Source organism: Stegostoma tigrinum, chromosome 24, assembly GCF_030684315.1.
Source record: "Stegostoma tigrinum isolate sSteTig4 chromosome 24, sSteTig4.hap1, whole genome shotgun sequence".
NCBI lineage: Eukaryota > Metazoa > Chordata > Chondrichthyes > Orectolobiformes > Stegostomatidae > Stegostoma > Stegostoma tigrinum.
Window position 1 is genome coordinate 23,749,321 of NC_081377.1, and position 26,320 is coordinate 23,775,640.

The 26,320-nt window shown below is 40.5% G+C and overlaps 1 protein-coding gene across 3 annotated transcripts in view; it reads left to right on the plus strand.

Annotated features, from left to right (window-relative positions):
- The window catches only part of LOC125465121 (calcipressin-3-like), a 143,105-nt gene that overhangs the window by 50,491 nt on the left and 66,294 nt on the right, over window positions 1–26,320 (plus strand). The window contains exon 1 of one of the 3 annotated variants that reach the window (XM_048558271.2): window positions 8,348–8,711. The exons of the other annotated variants lie outside the window; for them this stretch is intronic. Coding sequence (XP_048414228.1) covers window positions 8,625–8,711 — 87 coding nt within the window. The 5' untranslated portion in view covers window positions 8,348–8,624. Of the gene's footprint in view, window positions 1–8,347; window positions 8,712–26,320 lie in introns of those variants that run through there. 3 annotated transcript variants of the gene reach the window in all.

Genomic DNA, 26,320 nt, shown 5'->3' on the forward strand with positions numbered 1-26,320 from the left:
AGAAAAAAAATAGGACGAGATTGTTGACCTGAAAATCAAAATTTCACAGTGGCCTACTTGGTAAAGGTACTGTCTGGAACAATGCTAGGACCAACTGTCAATGTTAATATTGCTGCAAGATCAAAGGTATGACTTGGTAAGCTATTTTAAACTACTTGTTGAAAACTAATTTGACTCATTGGTTACTCTTGACAATGATAATTAACCCGAAAGTGCAGTCCTGGTGATGGGTGTATGAATGGGAGTGATTTAGAGGGATGTGGGCCAAATGCTGGCAAATGGGACGAGTTTAATTTGGGATATCTTGTCGGCATGGACAAGTTGGACCAAAAGGTCTGTTTCTGTGCTGTACATTTCTCTGACTCTGTGTTCATCAGTAAGTTAGATTATGCAGTTTATTGTAAAGTGCTTTAAACCTGGAAAACCAAATGTTCATCCCTCATGAAACTTTGTTTTTATTTCTTTGTCTGTTTTTTCATTGTCTTTGCCTCTTGGAGTCTTAGACCTTGTCTTAGAGACAGGACAGTTCTGCCTCCACAAACCCAACCTTGGAGAAAGTGCTCCAGAAGTTGCAAATATGGTTTCCAGTGTACAGAACAGGTGCAGACGTGGTGTGGGCAGAAGGGCTACCTTAATTCTCTGGCACTGTGTTCAACTTTTTTGAAAAAAGGCAATAAAGCTAAAACAGCCTTCCAGCACACAACCCCCCACTCCTCCCTTATTCCACACCTTCCTTATGTCAGGCTATGGCCATGTCCATGACCTTTTATAGCCCTTGTGCTAACCCCTGACCCCACCCACCATCTTTTGCTCTTATAACGGGCATGCCAGTACAAAGTGTATCTGTCATGGACACATCTTGAGACCCATGCTGAAATGAAACAAAACAAAGCTTCTATTGTAGACTTTAACTTTACAAAAGAGAAAAAAACACTCATTCATACAAACCTATTTATTGCATCTACATGCCTTTAACTTTGTAATCCCTTACAATCACAAAACCCTCTTTCAACTGTATGGTTCCTTATAAAACAAGTGTTAGAATTCAAAGTCCCACTTCAAAGGATTTATAACTGCTTGGAACTGTCAGCCAAACCACAAATATATACCATAATACTGTGATAATTAAACACTGAAATTAGTGATGTGGCACTAATCTAGAAATAATAGTCCTCAGGAATGAAAAGGCAGGTAAAGTTTTAAGGGCAAACAATTTGCTTGACAGCTCCCTTCGACAGTTCCTCTTGATGATTTTGACAGCATTTATGTGTTTCATAGTGCCAATGAGTTCCACAATTTTACACAATCATGTCTACGTTTATCAATTCAATGTTTGCTTGGCCTGTACCATAAGATACCTGACTCCCAAAGGTGTCCTGGCACTGCAGTCAAAGTGATAACTTATCTTACCATATAGATACCTTGACTATTCAAATAAATCTGCAAAGTTCAGATCTGATTTTTCCAGGTCTAATCTGGACAGGTCATGTTTCACACATTTGGGTCGCCAACAGGCATATGAAGATGGGTGTTGTTAATTTAAGAGGGCAGCTGTTTCTTAAAAATACATGCGTAACTCACCCCTACAAAATTCTTCACTTCTAATAAGATAGCAGTGGCTTATGGGCTTCTGAGCCCTGGGTTTCATCCGTATTTCTTTTCATTTCTTTTTTTCTCTCCTGTTTCGTTCTTGATCTGTTAAATGTAACCTCTCGGTAAAGAGCTCAGTCACAGTGGCAGCGAGTAGGCCCAATGCAGCACAGACTTGCGGCAGCAATGTTGGAGGGGTGTTCGGGTTCCCAGCGGTTTCGGCATGATCGAAGGGGTCCCAGCACTGACTCACGGCTGCTGCAGCAGAGGTAATGCTGGCTTCCTGGCCACAGTTGCAACTGCAGATTCAAGGAGGCTACAGCAAAGGCAAGGTTTGGCCCAGTGGCAGCAGCAACAGCTCCACGGCAAGGTAGGCCCAGAGCAGACTCTTGGCAGCGGTGGAGTTGAATTTGGGTTAGTGTGGTACTGAGTGGCATCATTGGCATCTGTATTGATGAAGTCCAGCAAGGACTCAGTGGCCAGGTGTCGGTGGAGGTGACATGGCACTAAAGAGTGGTGACTTTTGTTCTAGCGATGCCAGCACAGCGAAGGGAACTCATGTCTGGCCACCAGACCCATTGCCCATGACCAAGCACTTAACATGAAGGACAGTAGAGTTGGACACATTTTTTAATTTATGTTTTTCATTTTTCAGGCTTTATATTCTATCTTTTGGTTTATTTTTCTGTGTTTTAAGACGGTGCCGGAGAGTGGTGACACTATACAACACTTCATACAATATTTTTGTAACAAGATACATACGGCAATAAATAAATAAAAGCAAATCTGATAGATGTAATGTTCAAAGACAGGACTTGCAATTATTGGCCTCTTCTGTCAAATTAACAAAGATGAAGAGACTCTCTATCATTACAAACTTCCAGGCTTTAGGTTTAGTCTAAGTCAGAAAAACTTCAGCGATCAAACATTGAGCCTTCATTATAAATACTCATGCAGGTTTTCTGTTTAGAGAATGAAAGTGGATAATCTAAGTTATTATACCAACTTAGCAATGGTATAAGATCCTAGGGATCATAATACAGGATCAAATTAATGCTCCCAGGAAAGACATGACTTATAACTAATTAAGGCTAGCCAGTACAGATTGGTGAAAGACTAGATAGATTTGACAAAATTAGTAAGAGTTCTTTGAGGCATGTAGTAGTATTGGTAATGAAATTATGTAATGTATAATGGCTTTATAACAAGCAATTAATAAGTTGCTGCATAGCCGTCAGTTTGGCAGCAGCTTTCATGTCTTTAAGACGGAAGGTCATGCATTGAAGCCTACTCCAGAGACTTCAGCACACAATGTAGATTAACACTTCAGTACAGTACAAACAGTAAGAAAGGTTAATCATGCAACCCATCTAATATTGCTTGTTTTTCATCCCTTTCATCAAAAATTTGTCAAATTTCTCGATAGGAGGCTGAATTTAATGCACATGGTGTGATAGTTATGACCACTTAATTTCCAGAGAAGTACCAGATCAGACTCTTGGTCATTTCCATATTAAGTCAAAGGGAGGAAGGGACTGAGAGAGGATTTTCAGCCACCAGTAGCAAGGTAAACTCATTAATGACCAGTTGACGCCAATTGTCCCTGAGCTCTGATGATTCACTGATGATTCAGGAATTGGTGACACTGAACATCACCCCTGTTGTCTTGTGATGAAGATTCCTAATATGTTCTTGTTATTTTAGGAACCTAGATTCTAAAGTGGAGAAATAATATATGTTAATAAAATGTGAGGCTGGATGAACACAGCAGGCCAAGCAGCATCTCAGGAGCACAAAAGCTGACGTTTCGGGCCTAGACCCTTCATCAGAGAGGGGGATGGGGGGAGGGAACTGGAAATCCCCCTCTCTGATGAAGGGTCTAGGCCCGAAACGTCAGCTTTTGTGCTCCTGAGATGCTGCTTGGCCTGCTGTGTTCATCCAGCCTCACATTTTATTATCTTGGAATCTCCAGCATCTGCAGTTCCCATTATCTCAAATAATATATGTTTATGGCTTTAAATTTGATTTATATATCTGCGTTATAGGAGTGTTCAGGGAAAGGCATAGTATCTGTTTCATTTTAGTTGTTTTGTGAGTAATCCTGGGAGGTCTGGAGTTTGTTGAATGCTTTTCGAATGAGGGCTCCAACCTTGGAATAAAGCTTGAAGTAAACAGTTCTATGTATTTGAAACAAGGGGAAAAGAAGGGAAAACACGGACTGTCGCCGAACAACAAGGTGTTCTATGACACTGAGACACAGAAACGAGTTCATTTAGAAAGGCAAGTGTGCACAAATTCAGTCAGAATGAAAAAGCAGGTTAGCAGTGTCCAGAAGTCCAGGGCTAGGGAAACAGCAGCTTAGAAGAAAACTTCAGAAGCAGAGAACTGCAAGAAACTGAAGGAATAGTAAAACCATGGGCAGAATATTTTCGGGGCCTAAATGACATGACTGAATTAGGGAGATCTAGCGAGGCCTATGTCAATGTTGGGAGCAACTCACTGCACCTTCTAATTAAGTTCCAGTTTGGAAGTGAGCATCTTATTAGGCAGCAATGTATTGTCTATTAAGTGGGATTATTGTTTGTTTGTGACTTTATTAACTGTATATATCACATTATCCAACATATACCAGCCTCGAATACGCGTCCAAGAACCTCCATGGCACAGCTCTGAACCACTTGAGGTATGCTCCTGTACATCAGTGCTGTCCCTTGGGATACAATAGGATCTATCATTGCAATGCTGCAGCAAGGAGACTTTGTGCTCAGGGACATACACCTACCTGTATGCTCACAGCATCCCTGATTTACCTTGTCTTTTTGCAACCTGCACCTCAGCTACAGATATCAAACTCACAATATCGCTGTATTACCTTGTATTTAGTACTGATACAAAGCCAGGAAACTTGTTATGGTTTTCAGTAGTTCTCAGGCAAGTCAAGGAAGAGAGCCATCAGTCAGGGAGTCCTAGAACTGTAAATGAATGGCCAGTTTCAACAGAGACCCAGGGGCTTGTACACAGTTTCTTGGCATTCAGAACAGTCAGAGTCAGAAATTTCTATGCAAAAGGGTGAGGAGACAAATGTCAAGCAAACCAGTACCCACTTTTTTTCTTTCTGCCCTACTGTGGTCTGTTACCATCCTGGAAGGACAGAGAGAGGCAGGTATTAGGTTAAAATTGGTGCCACAGCTGTTATTTTTGATGCAGGTGGAGGTGTCTGGGTGAGTAAGTAGGCAGTGCAGAGGCCATGTAGGGTTAGTGGTATTAGAGATTGGGGTGAGTGACAGCGAGTGAGGTAGATGTAATGTGCATGAGTAGTAGAGCATGAGCTTTGGTGGGAGCTGGCTATAATAGCAGAGATAGAATGAATGTGAGAAATTAGGAGAGAAGCTCGTAGCACTGTCTGTGGCAGAGTACAGAAGGATATTGACCTTTTTCCTGCAGTGCTGGGCATTCTTCCAGATGGCTGAGACCACACTGACTCAGTTGGCAACTTTGAACTAGACTGGCAAGGTCTGGTGCCATAGCCTGCACTATTGGTCTTTGGGGTAGTGGAGATTCTGCTTCTATGCTGCTCCATTAGAACCAACAGGACCCTTCCCACAAAATAGGGTGCCAATTTTCCTTATCTTCCGTGTCTGGGACAAATATCACAGCAAGGCAGCTCCAGACTGATAGTGCTTGTCTGGTTGCACAGTGGGCTTTTAAAGAAGGTACAAATGCCAGGAATGCCAGTCTACTCCAACCATACCCTGGCAGCAGCAAATGGGAGAACGGAGCTAGAATTAAGGGCAAGGGGCATCATAGAGGCGGGGTGGGTAGTTACTGAGGTAGGTTTGGTAATATATGGTGAAAAATCTTGCTAAGCTTCATGGAGAAAAACCTTCCATGAAACTTGACAAAGCTGACACTCCAAAAATAGAAAGGTTCAAAACTTAGTTTTTACTCTGAAGAAAGCTCCAGAAACCAATTAACTCTGTGTCAACTGGACCAGGAACTTTGAAATGGAGATGGAGTGACCTTGCACTGAGGTTGAGTATCCATAAGGTCATTGTTGAGGATAAAAGGGTTGAATCTTTATTTCTGATACCTTAAAAGACCATTTCAAATAGTTCTTTATAACGTAAAATGGCTTGTACTTTTCACTTTTGTATTTAATAAACTTCAACATTCCTTTGTTAAAAATATGTTGGCTGTTTGTTGTGAATATGTTTGGTGGCTACCATAAATGGTAAAAGAAATCAAAAGTAAAAACTTACAGTCTGTCAAGCCAGGTTTCACTTTGGGATCTGCTGGCTCAAATATTACTGTCAGCTGGGACCGTAACCCCCAGCCTTTCTGCCTGATACACCTGTCCTTCACTCTCCCATGATTCCCACTCTGGCTTCACTCATCTCTACCATAGGGTCCTGCAATGATCCTAAACCTCTGATCAGTACATTGCCAGTTGCCTATGCTGCCAGGAGCTCTGGTGGTTGTTACCAGCACTGGCAGGCTGCTTTCAGCGACAGGATTTCTGCTGCCAGATCCGGAATACCAAGGAAGACTTTACAGTGGCCACTCAAGTGCCTGGAGGAGCTAAATATTTCCAGGTCCCCCCTGTCTGCCTGATGGGATTCTCCAGTTCATAGACGCCATCCCCCTTGGGCCAGCTAAATCCATCCGCAGTAAAACTGTGATAATAAAATGTGAGGCTGGATGAACACAGCAGGCCAAGCAGCATCTCAGGAGCACAAAAGCTGACGTTTCGGGCCTAGACCCTTCATCAGAGAGATGCTGCTTGGCCTGCTGTGTTCATCCAGCCTCACATTTTATTATCTTGGAATTCTCCAGCATCTGCAGTTCCCATTATCTCGCAGTAAAACTGTTACGGCTTTGATATACTTAGATTCTTGAAAACACTTGTAAGTTAATACGATTGGCTTCATCGCTGCTGAGGATTTCATGTGAACCAAATCCACCTTTTGGGAAGCTGATAGGTTTCCAGTCAACCACCCGTCTCTCTGTTCCCTACAGTGAACAGTTAAAACTAGGCAGTAACCCACATCTACCTGTTTAGTGGGTTAGGTAAGATTACTCCTATTGTTTATGCATGAACCACAACAGAAAGCACATTGGAAGGGCTTCTTCAAGTAATTAGGTTAAAGGGCTTTGTGTATCAGGATTATACAGGCATAGAACTGGGTTAAATGTATGCATGTTTTGTCTTATATCAAAGACTTGGCTTTGCAACAAATTGCTGGTTTGCATAATGAGTGTGAATTCACAGCAAGCATTCACAACAAGAGAGGACCAAGGTCCTAATTTGTGGCTGACAGACACCCAATAATATTTTAGCAGTAGGTGGAATATACATATCTGCACTGTCTTAGAAGCTTCATGATCATTTGTCATCAGAGGTGGTTTGCAGATTTTCTTCCATTTAGATTGGCTTTGGGACAATGATATGTATTGTCCCACGAAAGAAATTAATGACGGGTGCAGTAGATTAGGGCTCATGGTGTTAAAATGAATCATTTTGGTATGGGATAAAGTTGATGAACCAACTGTCTCATGTCTGTCTGCCATTTTTATGTTTGTAAATTGTAAATTTTCTTGGATACTTTATGTGTGACAGAGTGAAGCATTTCTCTTTGAAGTGAGTTATGCTATTGGCAGGTTTATGGGTGACTTCTACTCAGAGGTTCGATGAGGTAAAGTAATCCATTTTCTGATATGAACCAGCCCCAAAACCTAATGATTTCTGATGCATAACGTGTAATGTATTTTCCTAGCTGATTATTTTCAAAATGGCTTCTCTATAATGCAGAAATTGGATTATTGGCAGTTGAGCTTAGCAGGGTAATTTGTTCCTAGACTGGAGTTTAAACCATGTAATTCAAACACAGGTGTTGTGTTGATCTGTTTACAGTACATTTTTTGATTGGCATCTAAATTAAATTTGTAATTTCCTTTGTTATGGCCTATTTTCAAGATATCAAAACATAATTTGCTGATTGTTCCATTTTATCAGTCATTCTGAAGTCATCAGCCTTACAATGTAATAGATCAGCACTAAACTTCAATGTCAGATTAATCCTTGATTTTACTTCAGGTCCAGTTTTCAATTGAGTATTAATGCAGAAATGACTGTTGTTTCCTGTGTCCCAAGAAGAAACATTTAAGCCCATATGTATTGTAAATCTATTGTTTGCACTTGTTACTATTCACTTACCTGGTTAAAGTTCAATAAATCAGTCAGGAGGATCATAGCCTAAGCCATTCTCTTGATGAAGTATTTATTCTGTTGCCTTGCATTTGATGTATCTATAAGCTGAAATGAAGTAACAGGAATGCTTTGTTCAACCTCTGAGCTCACAGCAAACACTAGATATTGCTTAAATAGGAGCTTACTCTGTTTGTAAGAGAAGGGTTTGTCACACCGAACCCGAGAAAATTATTTTGTGAGAAACCCAAGCATTGGCATCAGAAATTCCAAATCTCCTTAAAAGATTTTGCAGAGATACCACATGCATGTAATCCAAATTTAGTGGAAGCAGGATTGTTTATGTGCACTTTATTTATCAGAAAGCATTTACAAATGTGGGATATTTATTGTTCAATTTCTATGAAATCTACATTTAATGTGATTTTAATTTTCTTGGTTGCTTTCATAATCTCCTTGGTATATAAACTGAACAACATGTATATATTGCAAAAAGAGAGCTAATTAGCATGCCAGGTCAGTGCTACAGTGATGTCACTGGCAGGACTAAATCCCTGTGTACAGTTTTCATTGCCTGCATTTATCTCCTGAAGGCAAATGGAGTGCAGTTCTGAGCTGGCTGTAAGCAGGATCATCGTTTGCTGATTTTTAAAAAGCTTGTATTTTCATTTCTTTCTATTGTGTTTCATAACATTATTGGTAATGCTCAGAGGCATCAGCAAAGCTGTGTTCTGGTAGTGGTCCGAAGTACCGATTTTTCCTATGCCACGGAGGGAGACAGAGAAAGCGAGAGTGAAAAACTGCAAAAATAGATTAAGCAAATTGAAGAATGCCAGCGCAGAAGATGGAGTGGGAACTGTTAGTGCTAGTTGCATGTGAAGTTAATGAGCAAATATTCACAAACCAAGAGGCCCAGGTATGGAATACATTCAGTATTTTTAAAATATTTTGGGTTTGAACCACTCCTGCTTTGGCATATTACGATGGCTGAATTGATCAAACTGCAATTTATGTTGGTGCAAAGCCACATGATATGAACAATAATCATTATGTAAAGTGGGGTATGAATTCAATATGTAACTGTCCATCTGTACAGCAAATATGTTTAAACTCTTCAGTAGCTGTTGTGTTCCTAGTTTTTTGAAAGTGGAATTTCAATTAATATATATCTGATATTGACAGCATGCAATATAATGCTTAAATTTACTCATATGTGTATCTGGTACTTCATGCTAAGACCTACGACTTTTCAGTCTTTTAATGAAGTAGCTGTTCAGTACCAACATTGGAAAGATATAGTCCACAATGTAATTTATCTTAAATGTTTCTGTATTCATAAAGGCATATGCAAATTCCCTTTTCTACTACTCTTTCCCCTAAAAGGTGCACCTAATCTTTGAGTCTGAATGAATATTTGCCTGTATTTTAGACACACAAACAATAAGAATTCCAAACCCTGTATGAAGAATTATTTGTTGGTGCAGTATATAATCGTTGTTATTTAGTATTGTTTATGTGTGTATCTTCAATCCTCCTTCCCCCTGGCCAGCAGCACAGAATGGAATGAAGATGTTGAGGGAATTGAATGAGGGAAATGGTGGTGAATGTTCCACCTCTTTAGTTGCAGTCAGTAACACTGTCCTCCTGACAATCTGCAAGGTGACCTTGATCAATATCTGCAGTTATTCTTGTTGTCCTAACCAAAATCTGGGATGGGCAGTACTGGGAGAAAGAAAGGGAGAATGCTTTTAAAATAAGTATTATTTTGAGACTATGTTAGGGAAATATTACTGTGGGATAGATTAGCCTCCGAGATCTTGCTGTGTATTTATTTCTCAATGATTAGGTTAAGATTTCGGTAGCTCTGATGGTTTTGTACCAATTGAATTGTTTATTCCTTACGGCTGCTTCCATGTGCTGTGTTTTGACACAATTAATATTAAATTGGCTATCACATGGTAAGAATTGACATGTAGACAGGTGCCTTGGTGGAATGGGTGAAGTTGAATCTAAGTATATTGTTCGAAAGACATATATATCTACTTGTGTTTCTTTTCATTATTCTTTCATCGATTTGGGTATCACAGGCTCAGCCAGAATTGATTATCCATTGCCATTTGCCTTGGAGAAGATGGTGATGAGCTGTCTTCTTGAACTGCTGTTGTCCTTGGGATGTGGGACATGCACAATGGTCTGAGGAAGAGTGTTACAAGATTTGACTTGCTAACTGTGTGAAAATAACAATATAGATCCAAGTCAGGTTGGTGTGTGCTAGGCAGGGATTTTGCAGGTATTGATGCTGCCATGTATCTGCCTGCCCTTGTCCTTCTACGTAGTAGGGGTTGTCCGTATTAAAGGTGCTGTCTCAGGAACCTTAATGAATTGCTGCAGTGCATTTTTAGCTGGTATACACTGCTGCCCATGTGCGTTGGTGGCAAATGAAGTAAATGTGGAAGGTGGTGGTTGAGGTGCCAATCAACTGGGCTGCTTTGTCTTGGATGATGCTGAATTTCTTGTATATTTATTGGCACTGATCTCCTCCAGGCAATGGGGAAGATGTTGTTACTTGCTTGACATGTGCGTTGTAGATGGTGGACAGACATTGGGGGATAGGAGGTGACTTACTTATTGCAGAATTCCCAGGCTGTTTCTGTAGCTGCAGTATTTAAACAACTGGTCTGGTTCAGTTTCTGGTCAAAGGTAACCTCTAGGCTGGGAGATTCAGTGATGTTAATACTTCTTGTTAGTGGTCCTTGAACCACACTTGATCAAATGCAGCCTTGATATTGTTCGCACCTGATCTTTTAGCCCATGTTTGGACCTAAGCTGTAATGAGGCAGGGGTCAAATGGGCCTGGTGGAACCCAAAGTGAGTGTAATTGAGCAGGTTATTCCTAAGTCACACTTGATCGTATTGTCAGTGACTCCTTTCAATTCTTTGCTGGTGATCAGCAGTACACTGATAGGGCATCATTAACAGGGTCGGATTTGTCCCACCTTTTGTGTACGTGACATACATGGGCAGTTTTTGGTAATATCGGATAGATACCCAATATATTATGTAATATCCAATCTAGGAATATGTAAAGTTGCCATCAGATTGGCATACAAATTATTCAAAAGACAGAAATTAGTTTTTTTCTCTTTAATTTGTGCTAGTGCTGTTTAGATTTTGGCATCAGCATTTAAGCTGCTGAATGGCTTGTTTTCCCGCAAGGTTATTTTGCATGCATGATGACCAGTGCCTCTCAAGTTAAAATGGAGTTTAGGTAGTCTATACTAGCTCAACTTGTTCCTGTAGAAATAATTATTAATAAAAATGGACATGTACAATTTCAAAGCAATTGTGTGGTGCTGGTCAAAAATCATCATAAAATATCATTTAGGCAGTTGTAAACAGTTAGGATAAAAGAAGCACAGTCTAATTGGTAGGATATGACGAGGCATATTCCCTAAGGTCAAACTTTTCATTTGTCACAGTAGTGCCTTAGGTGAAGTTGGGTGGTCAAGTTTGTAGCTAGCATTGAGGCCTACATCTTTGTTCCTGAATTGGATGCAGAGAGTCAGGAAAATGCTTAATTCCACAAACCTAAATTTAGAGGAAGTGTCTCTGATGTTCTGATTTTGGCTCTCGTAATGGAGGAGAGTTGGAGGGGTTGTGGGGCCAGTATTCACTCACTGTGACTTGGAAATAGTGCAAACAGTACAGACACAGCTGCAGATACTGCCCATTTCCAGAACGGTGTTTGTGAAAAGACCACCTTAAATGGTCTATGAACTCATCTCGGCTGTGTAAAGGAAAAATAACAAGAAACAAAGAACTACACTTCAGCATCCACTCCCACTCTGCCAGCACATACCACCTCTTGCACCCCATCCACCAGCCCGACACCTCACACACTCCATTCCTACCTATGGCACTGCACCCACTCCTATGGCCCTTTAGATATCCTAGGCCACTCTAGTGATAACTTATGCCAACTCATGCCCTACCCATCATCACATACCATTACAAATTCAATGCCAATGCCCATATATAGTTCCTAAGTGTTTATTGATTAAAAGTCATCATAAAAGCACACTTTATAATAAAGAAATCATAGATTTTAAATCCTTCAATTATTTAATACCTTGTAAAAACAAGCATTTGCATTCACAGACCTATGTCTTTCTAACTAGCCTGTCAGTTAAACTATAAATTGACAGCCACCCTGCTGTGATAATAATATGTTGTGACTTTCCCTGTTGCTGGCCCTGTCCCATCCTGAGACTCCCTTCAGAATATTGTTGCGGATATACCTACCTCCAAGGCTGTCAGCGATTCAAGAAGGATGCTGACTACCACCTATGCAAGTACAAATACTGATGGCCAGTAATTTCTTATCTAACTGGTGACAATCCCATCCTAAGACTATAGTTTTAAGATTTGTAATATAGCACTGACCCTGACTTACATCAACAGATGCAATTGAATAGTGCGCACTAATGTTAAAAAGAAATGCTTTTTTTAAATTTAAAGCCCAGAAACTTTGACAACTTGACAGTTACAATAAGACTATCCATTTTTACGTACATTAATCTCGACTTTTAACATCCTAAACAGCAGTTTATTTTCTTAGATCTATCGGAAAGGGTACCATCCCTCTCCATTGCGCTTCAGTAAAATATGACCTTCTCCTGTGAAGTCTATGACCCACGAATCATGTTTTGGACATGCTACTGAATAAATATGGATTTGACTAAATTATAGCTGTTTCTGGGAAGATTTGACCTTGTCCTGTAAAGTCTATGACCCACAAGTCCTGTTTGGAAATCCCACTAATTAAATTTACATCTGACTGAAGGCAACTGCACTGTTACGTGTGCATAGGTTCAGGTGCAGAACTGTTGGAATTGGGATTCCAGCGCTGTTCTGGTTAAGCTACAGACCCTTTCTTTCATTGTGGAAATTTAGTTGGGAAACATGCATGAGAAAATAAAATTACAATAGGACATAGACAGATCAGATGTGTGGGTCAAACTATTGGCAGGTGGAGCTCAATGTGGGACCTTATGAAATTACCCACTTTGAATTCAAGAAAAAAAAACAAATCAGAATGAGCAGGCAAACTCACTTGTGTAAGCAGTAACAGCATTGCAGAATGCTGCTTAGTTAGAGAGTTGCATTACTGCCTACCCAATGAATCCAGCAGCCACCTGAACCAGTTTCTGTAAGTCTGCTTTGGACGGCAAGGAACAAGGGATTGTGGAGGTGTGGAGCTTTGAATATCTACTTACGCAAATCTCTAAAAGTGAGAAGTTGAGTTTAAAAAAAAGTGAAAATGGCTACTGAACTGTTGACCTTCATCTCAATAGAGTGAGGGTGCAGAGAGGAAGATGTCATACTTCATTTGACACTATCTAGAGTAGTGTCTTCAGTTTCGCGGATGCACCCTAGGAAAGTTATGGGTGCAGCACAGATACAATGGACTGTGTGCTGATATATTAGAATAATTTAAGAATCTCATTTGTTCGGCCTGTTTACAAAATTGTGGCTTGTTTTCCAATTAAGTATGAAAGATCGTGGAGACATTAATTGATGAATTTAAAATAATACAATTTGTTAGAGTGGTAGATAGAATCTATCCCGAATGAGAAACAATAATTGTAAAGTTAGAGTTGGGCCATTCAACAGTGTGCTGACAAAGAACTTTTTAGCCAAAGAGTAGTAGAAATCTGGAATAGTCTTTTACCTCAAAAGGGTATGGATGCTATTTAAATTGAAGCTGTCAGGACTGACATTGATCAAACTTAACTAGTTAAGGATGAAAAGGTACTTAGAACGATGTTTCCTCTAAAGTGTGGAGCCATGAAACAAGCCAGAACATACAGTTCAAGGAAACTCTAGACCATCGAGAACTAATGTTCCCTCCAAGTGTGCATCCTTATAGCAATCTTAAATGTGCTGAATAGTGCAATAAAGAGCTTACTCATGGTAAGAAATAATTAGGTAACACTGGTATTGAGTAAAGCTGGGTAAGTTGGTTGGAGGTACACATTACCCAAGATCTAATTGATTGGTGAAACTAGCTAGAGGGGCTTATTGACCTGTTCCTGTGGATAGTCCCACTTTACCAGAAGAATTGTCTGACTCCTGGATGCAATATCATAAAATATGGACTGGCAGCCATTTTTTTTTCCAAATATTGTTTGGCATTGAAGATTGAGGGCTGAATTTTCTACTGGTACCATCTTTAATAATAGAACATCTGTCACTCAAGGTTGTGAAGTATATAGACTGTACTTTTTGCAATTTGCCAGATGTTCAGGTGTAGGAAGTGTTTCATTTAGATTCATAACATATTCAGCACATTTGAAAGGTCAGCACTTAAATCTGTTTAAAGCCGTCTGTATTCACCTGTATTCTATTTTACAAAAACCATGTTATGGAACAATGAGTATAAATTGCAATTAAGGTTTGAACTGTAATGTAGCATTTTTGTTAATAAAACTATAAAATTTCAATTAATTAAGTTGCTACTCTTTGACATCTCTAATTTGCCAAAGGACTACTATTAGCTGAAGTATTTAATCCCTGCTGAACTCTATGAAAGACTGTAACTTTTAATTAAAGTGGTGCCAGTAGAATAATACGATGTGATTACATACATTGTAGTGTGATTCTATGTTAGGAAAGAAATAATTTCTGGAGAGGTGAGGACAGAAGACCTAAACACGATGTTCGTTTTATTAAATAGACAGTCCTAAATATATGATTTGCTGCTGAGGCTAATGGTACCGGAATTTCTATATAATAGTTTAAATTATCATAGCAGAAGGGAAATCACACTACGTGGGCTTTAATTAATATAAGAAAGTTATCAGCCACGGGTTATTGTCTTGCATTCATTGAGATTTACTCATAACAAAACAACCCTAATCAAATAAACAACCTGAAAGAGTATTTGCTAACTAAGACTGTGAGACATTTCAAAGTGTGGATTTAATGTATGTTAATAGAAAAAAGGGACTTAGGATACATAAACTCCAACATATGATACATTTCTCTCTAGACTATTTACAGCTGTAACTGAGGATATTGCTTGTCTACTTGTCTTATTTTTCCAAAGCTTTCAAGTTTACAGGCCTTTGTATTGAAAAAATTCAAATGTCACGCCCAGTATTTAAGAAGGAAGGGAACGAGAAGTGAACCTTGGATTCTCCAGCAGTTCCCATTATCCCCAATTACAGAACCATCAGTTTTGTATCCGTTGTAGAAAATAATTGGATTCTGACATAAGAAACAGCACGACAAAAACTTTGGGGAGGGTCAAAGTGCACAGTGCACTCTCCTGCAAAAATGGTATAAGCCGGATTTAGAGGCAGGACTTCTGGAATTGTGTATTCAGTGCCATTTGGTCCCTGCCTTAGCTGGAGTGACACTGGGGACTCAATTCTAGAAGTCCTGAACCCAGCACTCAGCATTTTCTCTGGAGTGTGGTACGTGTGTGTGGGGGTGTGGTGTGGAGGGTGGATAGAGTAAGGCTGTAGATTGTGCTACGCACATCTGCGTTTCATAGCGATAACTGCACAACAAACTTTGCAGCTGCCTGCTGTCAGGTTCAATTTAAACTAATTCTTGCCAATCATAGGTCCAGAAACATCTTTGTTAGAGAGCGCTTTAGAAGAGGCCAAATACCCTTTGAAGTTGTTGAAAGTGCACATGGGTGCAAATGAAAGAGGGATACTCTGTCATTGTCGAGGGAACTGCCAAGCCATCAAGGCATTTAAATCACATAGCCTTCAGTTTTTGTTGGAAAAAAGATATTAGTGTAAAAAGTACATGCTTGTTATTTCACTGTCTGTTTTGATATAAGCCTGAGGGCTAATACTATAGGACTTGTGCTGCATTACTGATTTCACAATCTACCATCACAGGGATGTGCCTATCAGTTCACAGTTTCATTTTCAGCTTCCAATGGCTTTTAAAGTTTTTGAAGTGAGGCTATGAATGCAAATGCTTGATTTCATTCGTTATTAAGTAGCTAGTAGAAGGCTTAGAGAGTGTAAATCAATGAATTGTAGGTTACTTGATGGCATAGGTTGACACTAAGTTGGCACAAGGATTATAAAAAGGGCCATGATGTATTAAGGGGGTTAGATTAACATGAGGTTGGGTGGTGTTTTGGGGCTGGCATGCAGGATGTGATGGATCATGAAGTTAAACAGGGGACATGGGTGGCATGGTTAGGTATGAATGTAATGTGGCACAGGGAGCGTGGGGGGTTGATGAGATTCTGTCAGAAATGAGGACTAGAGGGTTTTTGGTTTGTTGTTTTTTTCAAAGCTGCAACACAGTCCAGGATTGCTGAGCCAGCCTTTTCCCACAGCCTGCCTTGCATCCAGCAGCTCCTCTGGCTGATACAAGCTCTTCCCATTACATCTGCCACCTGGAATGGAAATCAGATCATCTAGGACACTTCCTTCTAGGTTGAGTATGCAGAGCTGGGAGTTTTTACGACTCTTCCTGGACCAAAGATTTAGGCCTGTAACTGAGCATTTGGACAAGCATGAAATTATCAAAGAGAGTTAGCTCTGATTTGAAGGAATAGGCCACGATGTGGCTTCGTTTTCTTTAAAGAGCCTATGAGCATGGTAGAGGATTCTCTGTACATGTTGTCTGAATAGACTTTCAGAGGCAGTTAAATTTCAGCAAGACAGATTATTAGTAAAATTGAAGCACATAGAATTGGAGGTAGCCTTGTGATGTCGGTTTGGTGGTAGGAGCCTGAGACTGGAGGGATGAAAGGAAAGCATGTTGACTGCTAGGATCTGAGAATTATGAAATGGGAGCTGTTCCAAGGACTCAGAATTCTATCACAAACATTGAATTGAATTTAGAAATAAAAAGGCATGCTATCCAAGTTTTTAGATGACTCCGAAATTAGGGGGCAGAGAAAGCATTCTGGTTGGATACAGCAAGTAATAAAAGTGCATTGACAGACTCAATGAGTGGCAATAAAACTGCAGGTGCTTTTCAGTGTGGGAAAGTATGGAAGCATCTACGTTTGGTTTAAGAAAGATAAATTTTACTTTTTAAGCAGTATTGAAGACGAGGGGTATAGAAGAGCAAAGGACATTTACTTATTGGCACAGATTACTGAACGCTTGTTCACAGGTACAAAAAGTGATTAGGAAGTCCTTTTTACATAAACTCTCCAGGTGGGATTTATCACCCATCCCTTGTTGCTCTGAGGCAGCAGTGGTGATCTCCCAATTGAAAGCATTTTCTCCTTGCAGTGTTTGAACATGATTTAATAGGCTGCTATTTCAGAGGATAGTGAAGAGGAAACATGGTTGTATGGGACTAAAATAACAGTCAAGTTTCCTTCTGTAAAGTACATTTGTGTAATGTGGGCTTCAGTACAGCCAATGATTTCGTGGTCATTTTTTTAACCATTGACACCTTTTTATTTCCAAATATTTTCTTGTAAATTCAAATTCTCAAACAACTGTGTTGGGATTTTAACACATGTTATCTGCATTGTTAATCCCATCATTTAGTGAATACACTACCATATTCTAATTCCACATTCCTCAGTTTGATTTGCATTTTTTTATTTCTTTGTGTGCATCAGGAAGAAACTATGCAGATGCCTACCATCCACTCTTTGCATGTTTCATACTGGATTGCTCCTATCAGTTTAAAACAAATTACTTCTATTTCTAATAGCGTGACATCAGTATAAGATTATTTTATTGTGTTTATTTGGTACATTTTTACATTTAATCATTCTCTTTGGTGATCTCCCACAGCTTTACATAAGAAAAGTCACAACCATGTGTTCCTCAGAGTGAATTTGAAGGGCAAATGATATTAGGGTCAAGGCACGCCGACATCTTTCTTCTTCCATTTTAATATTGTAAACTGTCCCCTTGTGTTGACATCACAGTAATTTCTGTATCAATTTTTTTGCTCCTGAAAACTATGTGTAGCTGTCAAACTCCTGCCAGAATGCCATGGCAGTATCTTCCCTTGAGGTAGGATATAAATACAGCATGAGTTTACAGAGATATAACTTTGCAACATATTATTTGAGTAGATAAGCAGGACTGACAAGAATAGGCATCATATTTCATATTAAGTCTGATTTTGTACGTTGTAAATCGCTCAAAATTGAACTAAACCCTCAGATTGCAATGGATAAAACACCCATTTGATGTTGATTTTACTGCAGTACAGATTTGTAAGTGCCCTAATCCTGGCCGGCATGATATGATTTCAAGCCAATATGCTTTAGCAGGATGTCTCCACAGGCATGTTATTTGCAGGTGTTAACACTCGTTTTTGCATGGCCTGTATCCACAGAGGCCCAAGTAAAACTGAGGTATTAAAGAAGTTCCATGCTTCACATCCTAACTTTTGAAACTAGACAGTAGTTATTGCAAAGGCACCTTGTCACAGTTCCTGTTAATTTAATCTGTAGCCTTTAGATAAATGGCAAAGTCAATTTTCAGCAGAGAAATGGTCTCAATAAGAGCATTAAATAAGGCCACTGGTGAAATCAAAATGAAATTGTGATATTCATTTTATAGCACTACACTAGAGTGAATTATAATTTTGTGCCTGAAGTAGTGCTACAACTATAACATGGTTGCATTTTCAACTGCTTTCTTATTATTCAAGCTGTTGAAAATGAATACTTTCTTTTACTGTGATTCATAAATTGTCACTTTTACTGTGAGTACTGCTGACTGGAACTTTCAGTGTGAATCAGCAGTGACTGGTCTACTTGCAGCAAGGTGGCAGGTTTATGTTCTCATTCAGGCATGGCACAATTCAAAGCCAAGGTAAAACAGCATAGCTGATACTAGATTTCTGTATCACAAAGGAATAGTGTAATGATTAGGTGCTAAATACAGCAACCGATGCGATGAGCTGATGCAGGAGACTCCACATGTTATGTAATTGCCTACTGACTAATTCACAGCAAGTAATCTTGTGAATAATTATTGAGGAATGTTCCTAGAGCCTGTGGTTGTAGTGTTCCAAACTCTGCATGAAAGGAAGACACTAGTTCTTCCATAACAACTTTTCGAACATTGACAGTTCCCATTTGAGCTACGTGTGGGGATGGGGTGAATACTTTTGCTCAACATTAACAAGGAGATAATCGAAGAATACAGATGTTTCGTCAGAAGTTATGGAGTTTTTTGTCTGTTGACCATCGTGGCTGACCTGGCCATTGGTTGACTGTGCAATGTTGTTGGACCATCAGCTGCAGGCAGTCTCTGTCTCAGGAGATGATATTAGCCACCTGGGGTCAAGTCACTGTTAAGCGTTGTCTCACATAGCTCAGGAGCCCCTCAGTAGTTCTTGTTGAGACAAGTGATTGCAGTGTTAATGAGATTGCTTAATAAGTATTGTTTTATTCTGTGTTCTGTTCATACAGCACAAGTCTAAAATAGTGAAAAATACTTTAATATAGGGCCCTTTAAAGTGAGCCCTGAGAATCTCTTTAAACTGGTTTTGGGCATATACACAGTAGACTGTCTTTTAGAGATAATGGGAACTGCAGATGCTGGAGAATCCAAGACAACAAAGTGTGGAGCTGGAAGAACACAGCAGGCCAAGCAGCATCTTAGGAGCACAAAAGTTGACATTTCGGGCCTATACCCTTCTTCAGATTATGACTGATGCCTCTTTTCAACATCATCATTGAAGTCAACGATTGCTAACTTAATAGCAAGTCTTTGAACTGACCTTGCAAGTTCACAAAAGTGCTTATCTGCTAATTGTAGCAAGAATCACTCCACATTTTCTATCGTAAGGCACTAAACCCCTCCACAACAGCCAATATCTTTTTGTAAACTGTGTCATGATGCAACAACTATGCAGCTTTCCTACCCCTTTTAATTTTCTCTTCTGCTGCAATTTGTGTGACTTTGCAGAAGGATTGACTCATGACCAAAACTAACCTTCTGATAGCTCAGTGAAGTAAACACACTGTGGACTGGTTTTGAGCAGCCTTCAGATGATGTGCTAAGCATCAGGGAGGCATGTCTATCTGCCATGTTGCCAGTTGCAGTGAAGGTGTTAGGTTGCCCCCCCCAACCCAGAGGCTACTTTGGTCACTGAAGTGACCTCCTGTTTGGACACTGGGAGTTCCCCTGAATGTGTCACCTGCTCTCATCAATGGCCTGCCCATTTATCAGGGCCTTTCTGACTCTCCTCAGTGCTCCCAGAACCCAGTTACCTCATCATGCAGGCTAAGAGGCAATGAGTTGTATAGGATTGATAAATGTATTAGAGTTAGCACCTTCAAATCCAGAATAAACTCAAGTCCGATGCATTCTGGGTGCATTTTCAGCAGTGGTCACCATACCTTGCTGCTTAGCTGTTGCCCCCTGTGTTTGGTCAGTAGCTCCAGGGGACAGATCACCAACCTTGGTTGAAATGCCTACCTCAAATAAAATCAATTCATTTTATTTCCTGAGGAGCACCAGTGCAGTGTCACTCCCAACCCATTCTCCATTTTCAAACCTGTCTGTGACTCACAACGTTTCAATCATGTATGATTCAATAAATTGTCGGGTTCAATACTTCTTTCCTCATCTCTGCAATTTGGTCTAAGCTAGACTGTTGGAATGAAAGGTGGTTCTAAGGATCCAATGCAAAATTAATTTGGGCAGTTTCAATCCAGTTTCATGACGCAGGTCATGAGTCTGACATTTTTGTTGTGCTTTAACAACTTGATTGAGGCCAATGTTCCTTTGGAAAATTGTTGCAAATGGTTATGCCTAGTCTTTTGTATTTGTATTAATGATGGGGATGTCATGGGCCCTCATTGTCTTATTAGTTGCCAAGGCACGGATAATGCTTACAGATACAGAAGAGTTGAAGCAGGTGTGGAAATGAATGAGGATGTGGAGGTGGAAATAGGTAGCCTTAGTGAACACATAGATTTGAGTTTGAAAGCTTACCTCAGGATCACATATGATCCTGGATTTTAAATGATCTGGTTTAGCCTGAGACATTAGCCAAGGAGAGAACCAGAATCAGTGGAAATGAATTTATTTATGGACATCTCTTGTATAATGCAATCTAGGAAACCAAGACTTAATTCATTTGTCTCCTCTAGGTAGGACAATATTCAGCTTATTTTGCATTTTCCTGGTGTATTCATCAGCAATTGTGTCCTCACCTCGTCAGGCTGACTAATTGGTCAGTTTCAAGTCTTCTGCCATTTTTGCATTTTCAAAACCAGAATGAACTGTAGTTTCTCATACATGTAGTCTTTGCAGGGGAGTGGGGCTAGCTAACTTGTACCTGCAGAGAGCTGGCATGGACTCAACTAAAAGTACTACAACTAACTGATGGGATAGTTTCCTATTTTTGTTCCTGCCACCTCACTTCTCTTTAACACATCTTTGCTATTGTTTGTCCAGGGAGGACGGACAGATCGAGGAGGCGGTGTGAGGCTTGTGGGTAGGAGGTGGGGGTAGGGCTTGAGGTGGGAGGAAGGACAGGTTAGGGAGACGGGGATGAGCTGGGCTGGTTTTGGGATGCTATCGGGGAGGGGAGATTTTGAAGCTTGTGAAGTGCACATTGATACCATTGGGCTGCAGGGTTCCCAAGCGGAATATGAGTTGCTGTTCCTGCACCCTTCAGTTGGCATCATTGTGGCACTGCAGTAGGCCCAGGATGGACATGTCGTCTGAGGAATGGGAGGGGGAGTTGAAATGGTTCACGACTGGGAGGTGCAGTCGTTTGTTATGAACTGAGCGTAGGTGCTCCACAAAGCGATCCCCAAGCCTCCGCTTGGTTTCCCCGCTGTAGAGGAGGCACATTGGGAACAGCGGATACAGTATAGCACATTAGCAGATGTGCAGGTCCCCTGACTGCATCCCCAAACCATCCCAGCTTGTCCCCGCCTCCCTAACCTGGCCTGCCTCCCACCTATCCACTCCTCCCACCTCAAGTCCCACCCCCACCTCCTACCTGCTAGCCTCATCCTGGTTCCTTGACGTGGCCATCTTCCCTAGACTGACCTTTCCCCTCCCTAACTCCCCATCTACACTCACCTTTACTGGCTCCTACCCTGCCTCTCTGACCTGTCCGTCTCCTCTCCACCTATCTTCTCCTTTATCCATCTTCTATCCGCCTCCCCCTCTCTCCCTATTTATTTCGAAATCCCCTTCCCCTCCCCCATTTCTGAAGAAGGGTCGAGACCCGAAACATCAGCTTTTCTGCTCCTCTAATGCTGCTTGGCCTGCTGTGTTCACCCAGTTCTACACCTCGTTATCTCAGATTCTCCAGCATCGCAGTTCCTACTAGCTCAGCTATTGTTTTCTAGCTACTCCTGTGAAATCCACATTCTAACCACTCTGTGGATAAAAAAGTTACTCCTGAATTTCCCATTCGATTTATTAGTGACTATCTTATTTTATGGATCCTAATTCTTGTCTTCTGTGTATGTGTAAACTTAAAGCAATTTGAACACAATGATACTGTAAGAAGTCATTAACTTTATTACCCTCACAGCCAGAGATGATGAATGACCTTCATCAACTTTACAACCATTAACAGCCATTGATGAACAGTGACCTTAATAAACAAATGACTTTTTAGCTACAGGCTCATCAGGATTTTATTGATTAGATAGTTTAAAAGATTGATCTTTTCAGAGAGTTGTTTCTCTTAACCCTTTTATAACTTTGATCTATGTTAGAAATCTAGAGCAGAGGGGAAGTTATGTCAAATTGTCCAGTATTGAAGTTTTTTTTTGTTTCCTTCTATCTTGAGAAGAAGAGTTTTAAGGTTAGTTAATGCAATAATTTAGATAATCAGGATTGACTAATTAACCACAAATCCAGAAACTAAACTGGCAGGCACCTTATCATGCTGTGGACTCTCATAATATTTGTTGAATAATGCCTAACGGTACAAGGTAAGTTAATCCTTTGTTAGATTTGGGTTGTGCAGTGGAGGTTTCTGATCAGGTCTTGTGTTGGGAACATTTCTTTCGCAGATAAGCATTAAGGAACCAACTGTCAAGTCTAATGGATTGGGTAGCTCAAAATTAAGAGATTCACATAGTAAAGATTTGAGAAATTGGTAACAATAGTACACAGTTGGAGAACTGTTTGCATGCCTGAGCTGGTAACTGTTTCAGAACAAATTGAGACTATTAGGTCTGAATCACAAAGTTCATTGCATCATTTTCCCTTTAGTGATATATACAGAAAACGTCATCCAACTAACATAAATGTACATGTGTCAGGAGGAGGTCGCCAACCGTGGCAGGGGGCTAGGATTAGCAGAAGAGAGACAGGTTTATTTCAAAAGCCGGGGAACAAACCCTTATCTTATTGCACACAAGAGGTGCTATAAAAAGATCACTTTCTCTTGAGTTAACTTTAAGGTGAGATTTCAATTGAACTATGAAAGCTTGATTTGAATATGTGGGGCCTGTGAGCCACCTCTCCAAAAGGAGTCACTTGCATGGTTCAAAAGTTACCACCATAAAAATGGTAACCATTCCATACACAGCAGGTTGGGGATATGATCCCATTTCATCCCTGTCCATCTCATCTGTTTTCTCCACCATTTTGGTGGTAGCTATAATATAGAGGCCTTGCAATCTTAATATTTCGTAAGCTATCCGAATTGTATTCTTATCGCCTAGAATATAAATGATATTGAATATTTGAGGTTGGATTGCTTTGTGAAGGTTTGCTTAAAAATCTGACGCAAGTGTATTCAACAACTTGTTGAAATCCACCAGTTTTATTGTAATTGCTTGTGGCACAATATGGGACTTCTGATCTGAAGAAATTTTCTATTAAGGTGTTAGATTATCGAGTTTGCTTAGAATTGATGTTCCAGGATCGGTTTGTGTATGTTTAATGTTGTACTTAGTGGAAATGATTTTTGCATAATTCACTGTTGAATTAAAACAAACCCCGAGGGGATAATTGTGGAAGTTAGTCTAAAGTGAACTTTGTTCTAATTTGACTGGACTAACAGAAACCTTTAAGTTTAAACATATTCTTGTTACTCACAGGGATGAACTTCCAGAAAATGTATTTCTGCTTTCAACTCAGTTAAATTACTGTAAGTTAAATGTTCAACATTAGATGAAGCACAGGAACAAAAAGACCTTGTGGTTTACATGTATTTTTTTATAGTGGCTGCACAATTTGATAAGACTTTTTTAAACAAATGGCACATTTGCTCCTGGTTTTTAAAAGTAAGAGACGTCAATTCCAAGGAAGTAATGCTTAAATTCTTTGAATTGTAATTTAAACTACAGCTGGAGTATTGTAGCAGAGATAGTAGGAGCTGCCATTGCTGGAGGATCTGAGATAACATGATATAGAGCTGGATGAACACAGCAGGCCAAGCAGCATGAGAGGAGCAGGATTTTCTGAAGAAGGGTCCCGACCCGAAACGTCAAACTTTCCTGCTCCTCTGATGCTGCTTGGCCTGCTGTGTTCATTCAGCCTCACACCGTGTTATCTTAGCTGGAGTATTGTGTTCAGTCCTAGCATCGCACTTTATGAAGCATGTCAATACCTTGGAAAGAAGAAGATTCGAGAATTTACTTCCATGGACAGTCTGAGGAGCAAGCAACAAATGGAGTGTAATGTGAAGAAGTATGAAAATTTCCATTTTGTACGAAGAATGGAAAATCGAATGTATTTTTAAAAGGTTAGACATTAAAACGTTGGTATTCAAAAGACTTTAGATGTCCTTATATGCATGTCACAGAGAGTCAAGAAACAGGTACATCAAGTAATTAGAAAGTCCATGTTCTTCTAGCCAGTATGGCAAAGAATTTGGAGGATAAGATAAAGGATGTCTTGCCACAATTATACAGAGCTTAGATGGGACCATATCTAGAACATGACATACTGTTTCAGTTGCTTTGCCAAGAGAAAAATTTACTTGCCTTTGAGGGAATGTAACAAATGCTTGCAAGATAAATTCCTGGATGAGAAGCTCATTACAGTGAAGAGAGATTGAGTAGAATGGCTCTGTCTCCCACGGCGTTTAGAAGAATGAGAGGTGATCTTGAAACGTGCAAAATTCTGAAGGGACCTGGTAGGTTAATGCTGAGAGGATATTCCTCCTTTCTAGAAAGTCCAGCAAACAACAGCCAGCATTTTTAGGATTGCAAGTTTTCTTTTACCTCTGTCAGAAGACTCAGCTCCAAATGCATTGCCTCCAAAGCTAGCTGCTCTACAGTCACTTACCACTCCTACTTTCAATCAGACAAAAGTCCTGAGAGCTGCCAGCCACTGCTGCTAATCCTGGCAATGTCAGTCACTACAGTAGACACATCTGGAGCTGCAAATAGTCCCTAAAGTCCAAAACTGCAGGGCCATCAGGGCAGGCAGGGCCTCAGCAAGAAGGCCATTGGGGAAATTTATGGCCCCATCTACCTGAGAGAAGGCACTTTTCTATCCAACGTATGTAGTGTCAGGATAAGAAGGGACCGTTTAGAACTGAGCACTCTAAACCGAAATTCTGCAGATGCTGTAAGTCAGAAACAAAAACCGAAATTGCTGGAAAAGCGCAACAGGTCTGGCAGTATCTGTGAAGAGAAATCAGAGTTAACATTGTGGGTCCAATTACCCTGTCTGCTGTTGCTCCCTGTGTGATCTTATGAAGTCCTTGATTGTCAACACCCATGGGTCAGCAGCTGCCTGGTCTTCGGCAATCCTCTGAGTGCCAGTGGCCTGGGGCATTTGTTCCTCAGCCCAGCTGCCCAGCTGTGACAGGGAGGTGCTCACCAATTTGTGCAGCAAAATATTCTATGCTCAACCTCCCACTGAGATACCACTACTGCTGGTGAGGGGTACCAGAGAGTTTGTAGTGTGGAAGCTTGGAGGGAAATGAGACCGAGTGAGGGAAAATGTTGCAGACAATCATGAGAGTGGACGAGTGTGAACTTTGGGGTTGGAGGTGGATGCAATAGTAGAGAGAGTGTGAGGTAGCAGAATGGTGGTACTTATCTTCAGGCAGAGGAGACCATTGATGTTCCTGCAGCACTGCTGGCTGTTCCTCTGTGCCATTGGCATGGCACCAAACCATGTGGCAAGCTCTGACTGGCTGCCAGGGTCTAGTGGCATGGCCTCTGCTGGTGCTTCAGAAGTCACCCCTCTTTTGCATCACCCCCTTCACCAGGTCCCTGTCAGAGAATCGCGACACCATCTTCCTTTCTCCATCATGTTTATATTCTGTCCTTGACCAGGCAGAGCAATTCAAGTGAGCACTAAGCCCTTTCAAACCTGGCACAGCAGCCTGGGATGCAGATCTGTCGATCGATATCTGGTGAGTGGTAAGTTTTTCCAGGGGTGGCACAGAGTCAGATAGTGATAGAACTGGATGTGAGGAAATTAGTAAGTTTAGCAAGATATCTCGAGGGGCCTCCTGGTGAGAATCCTTCCAAAAAACCTGATGCAACTCACATTAATCCAACAAAACACAAGATTCAGCCTTTATTGCCTTTATTTGATATTCTGGCCTTTTTGAAGCAGC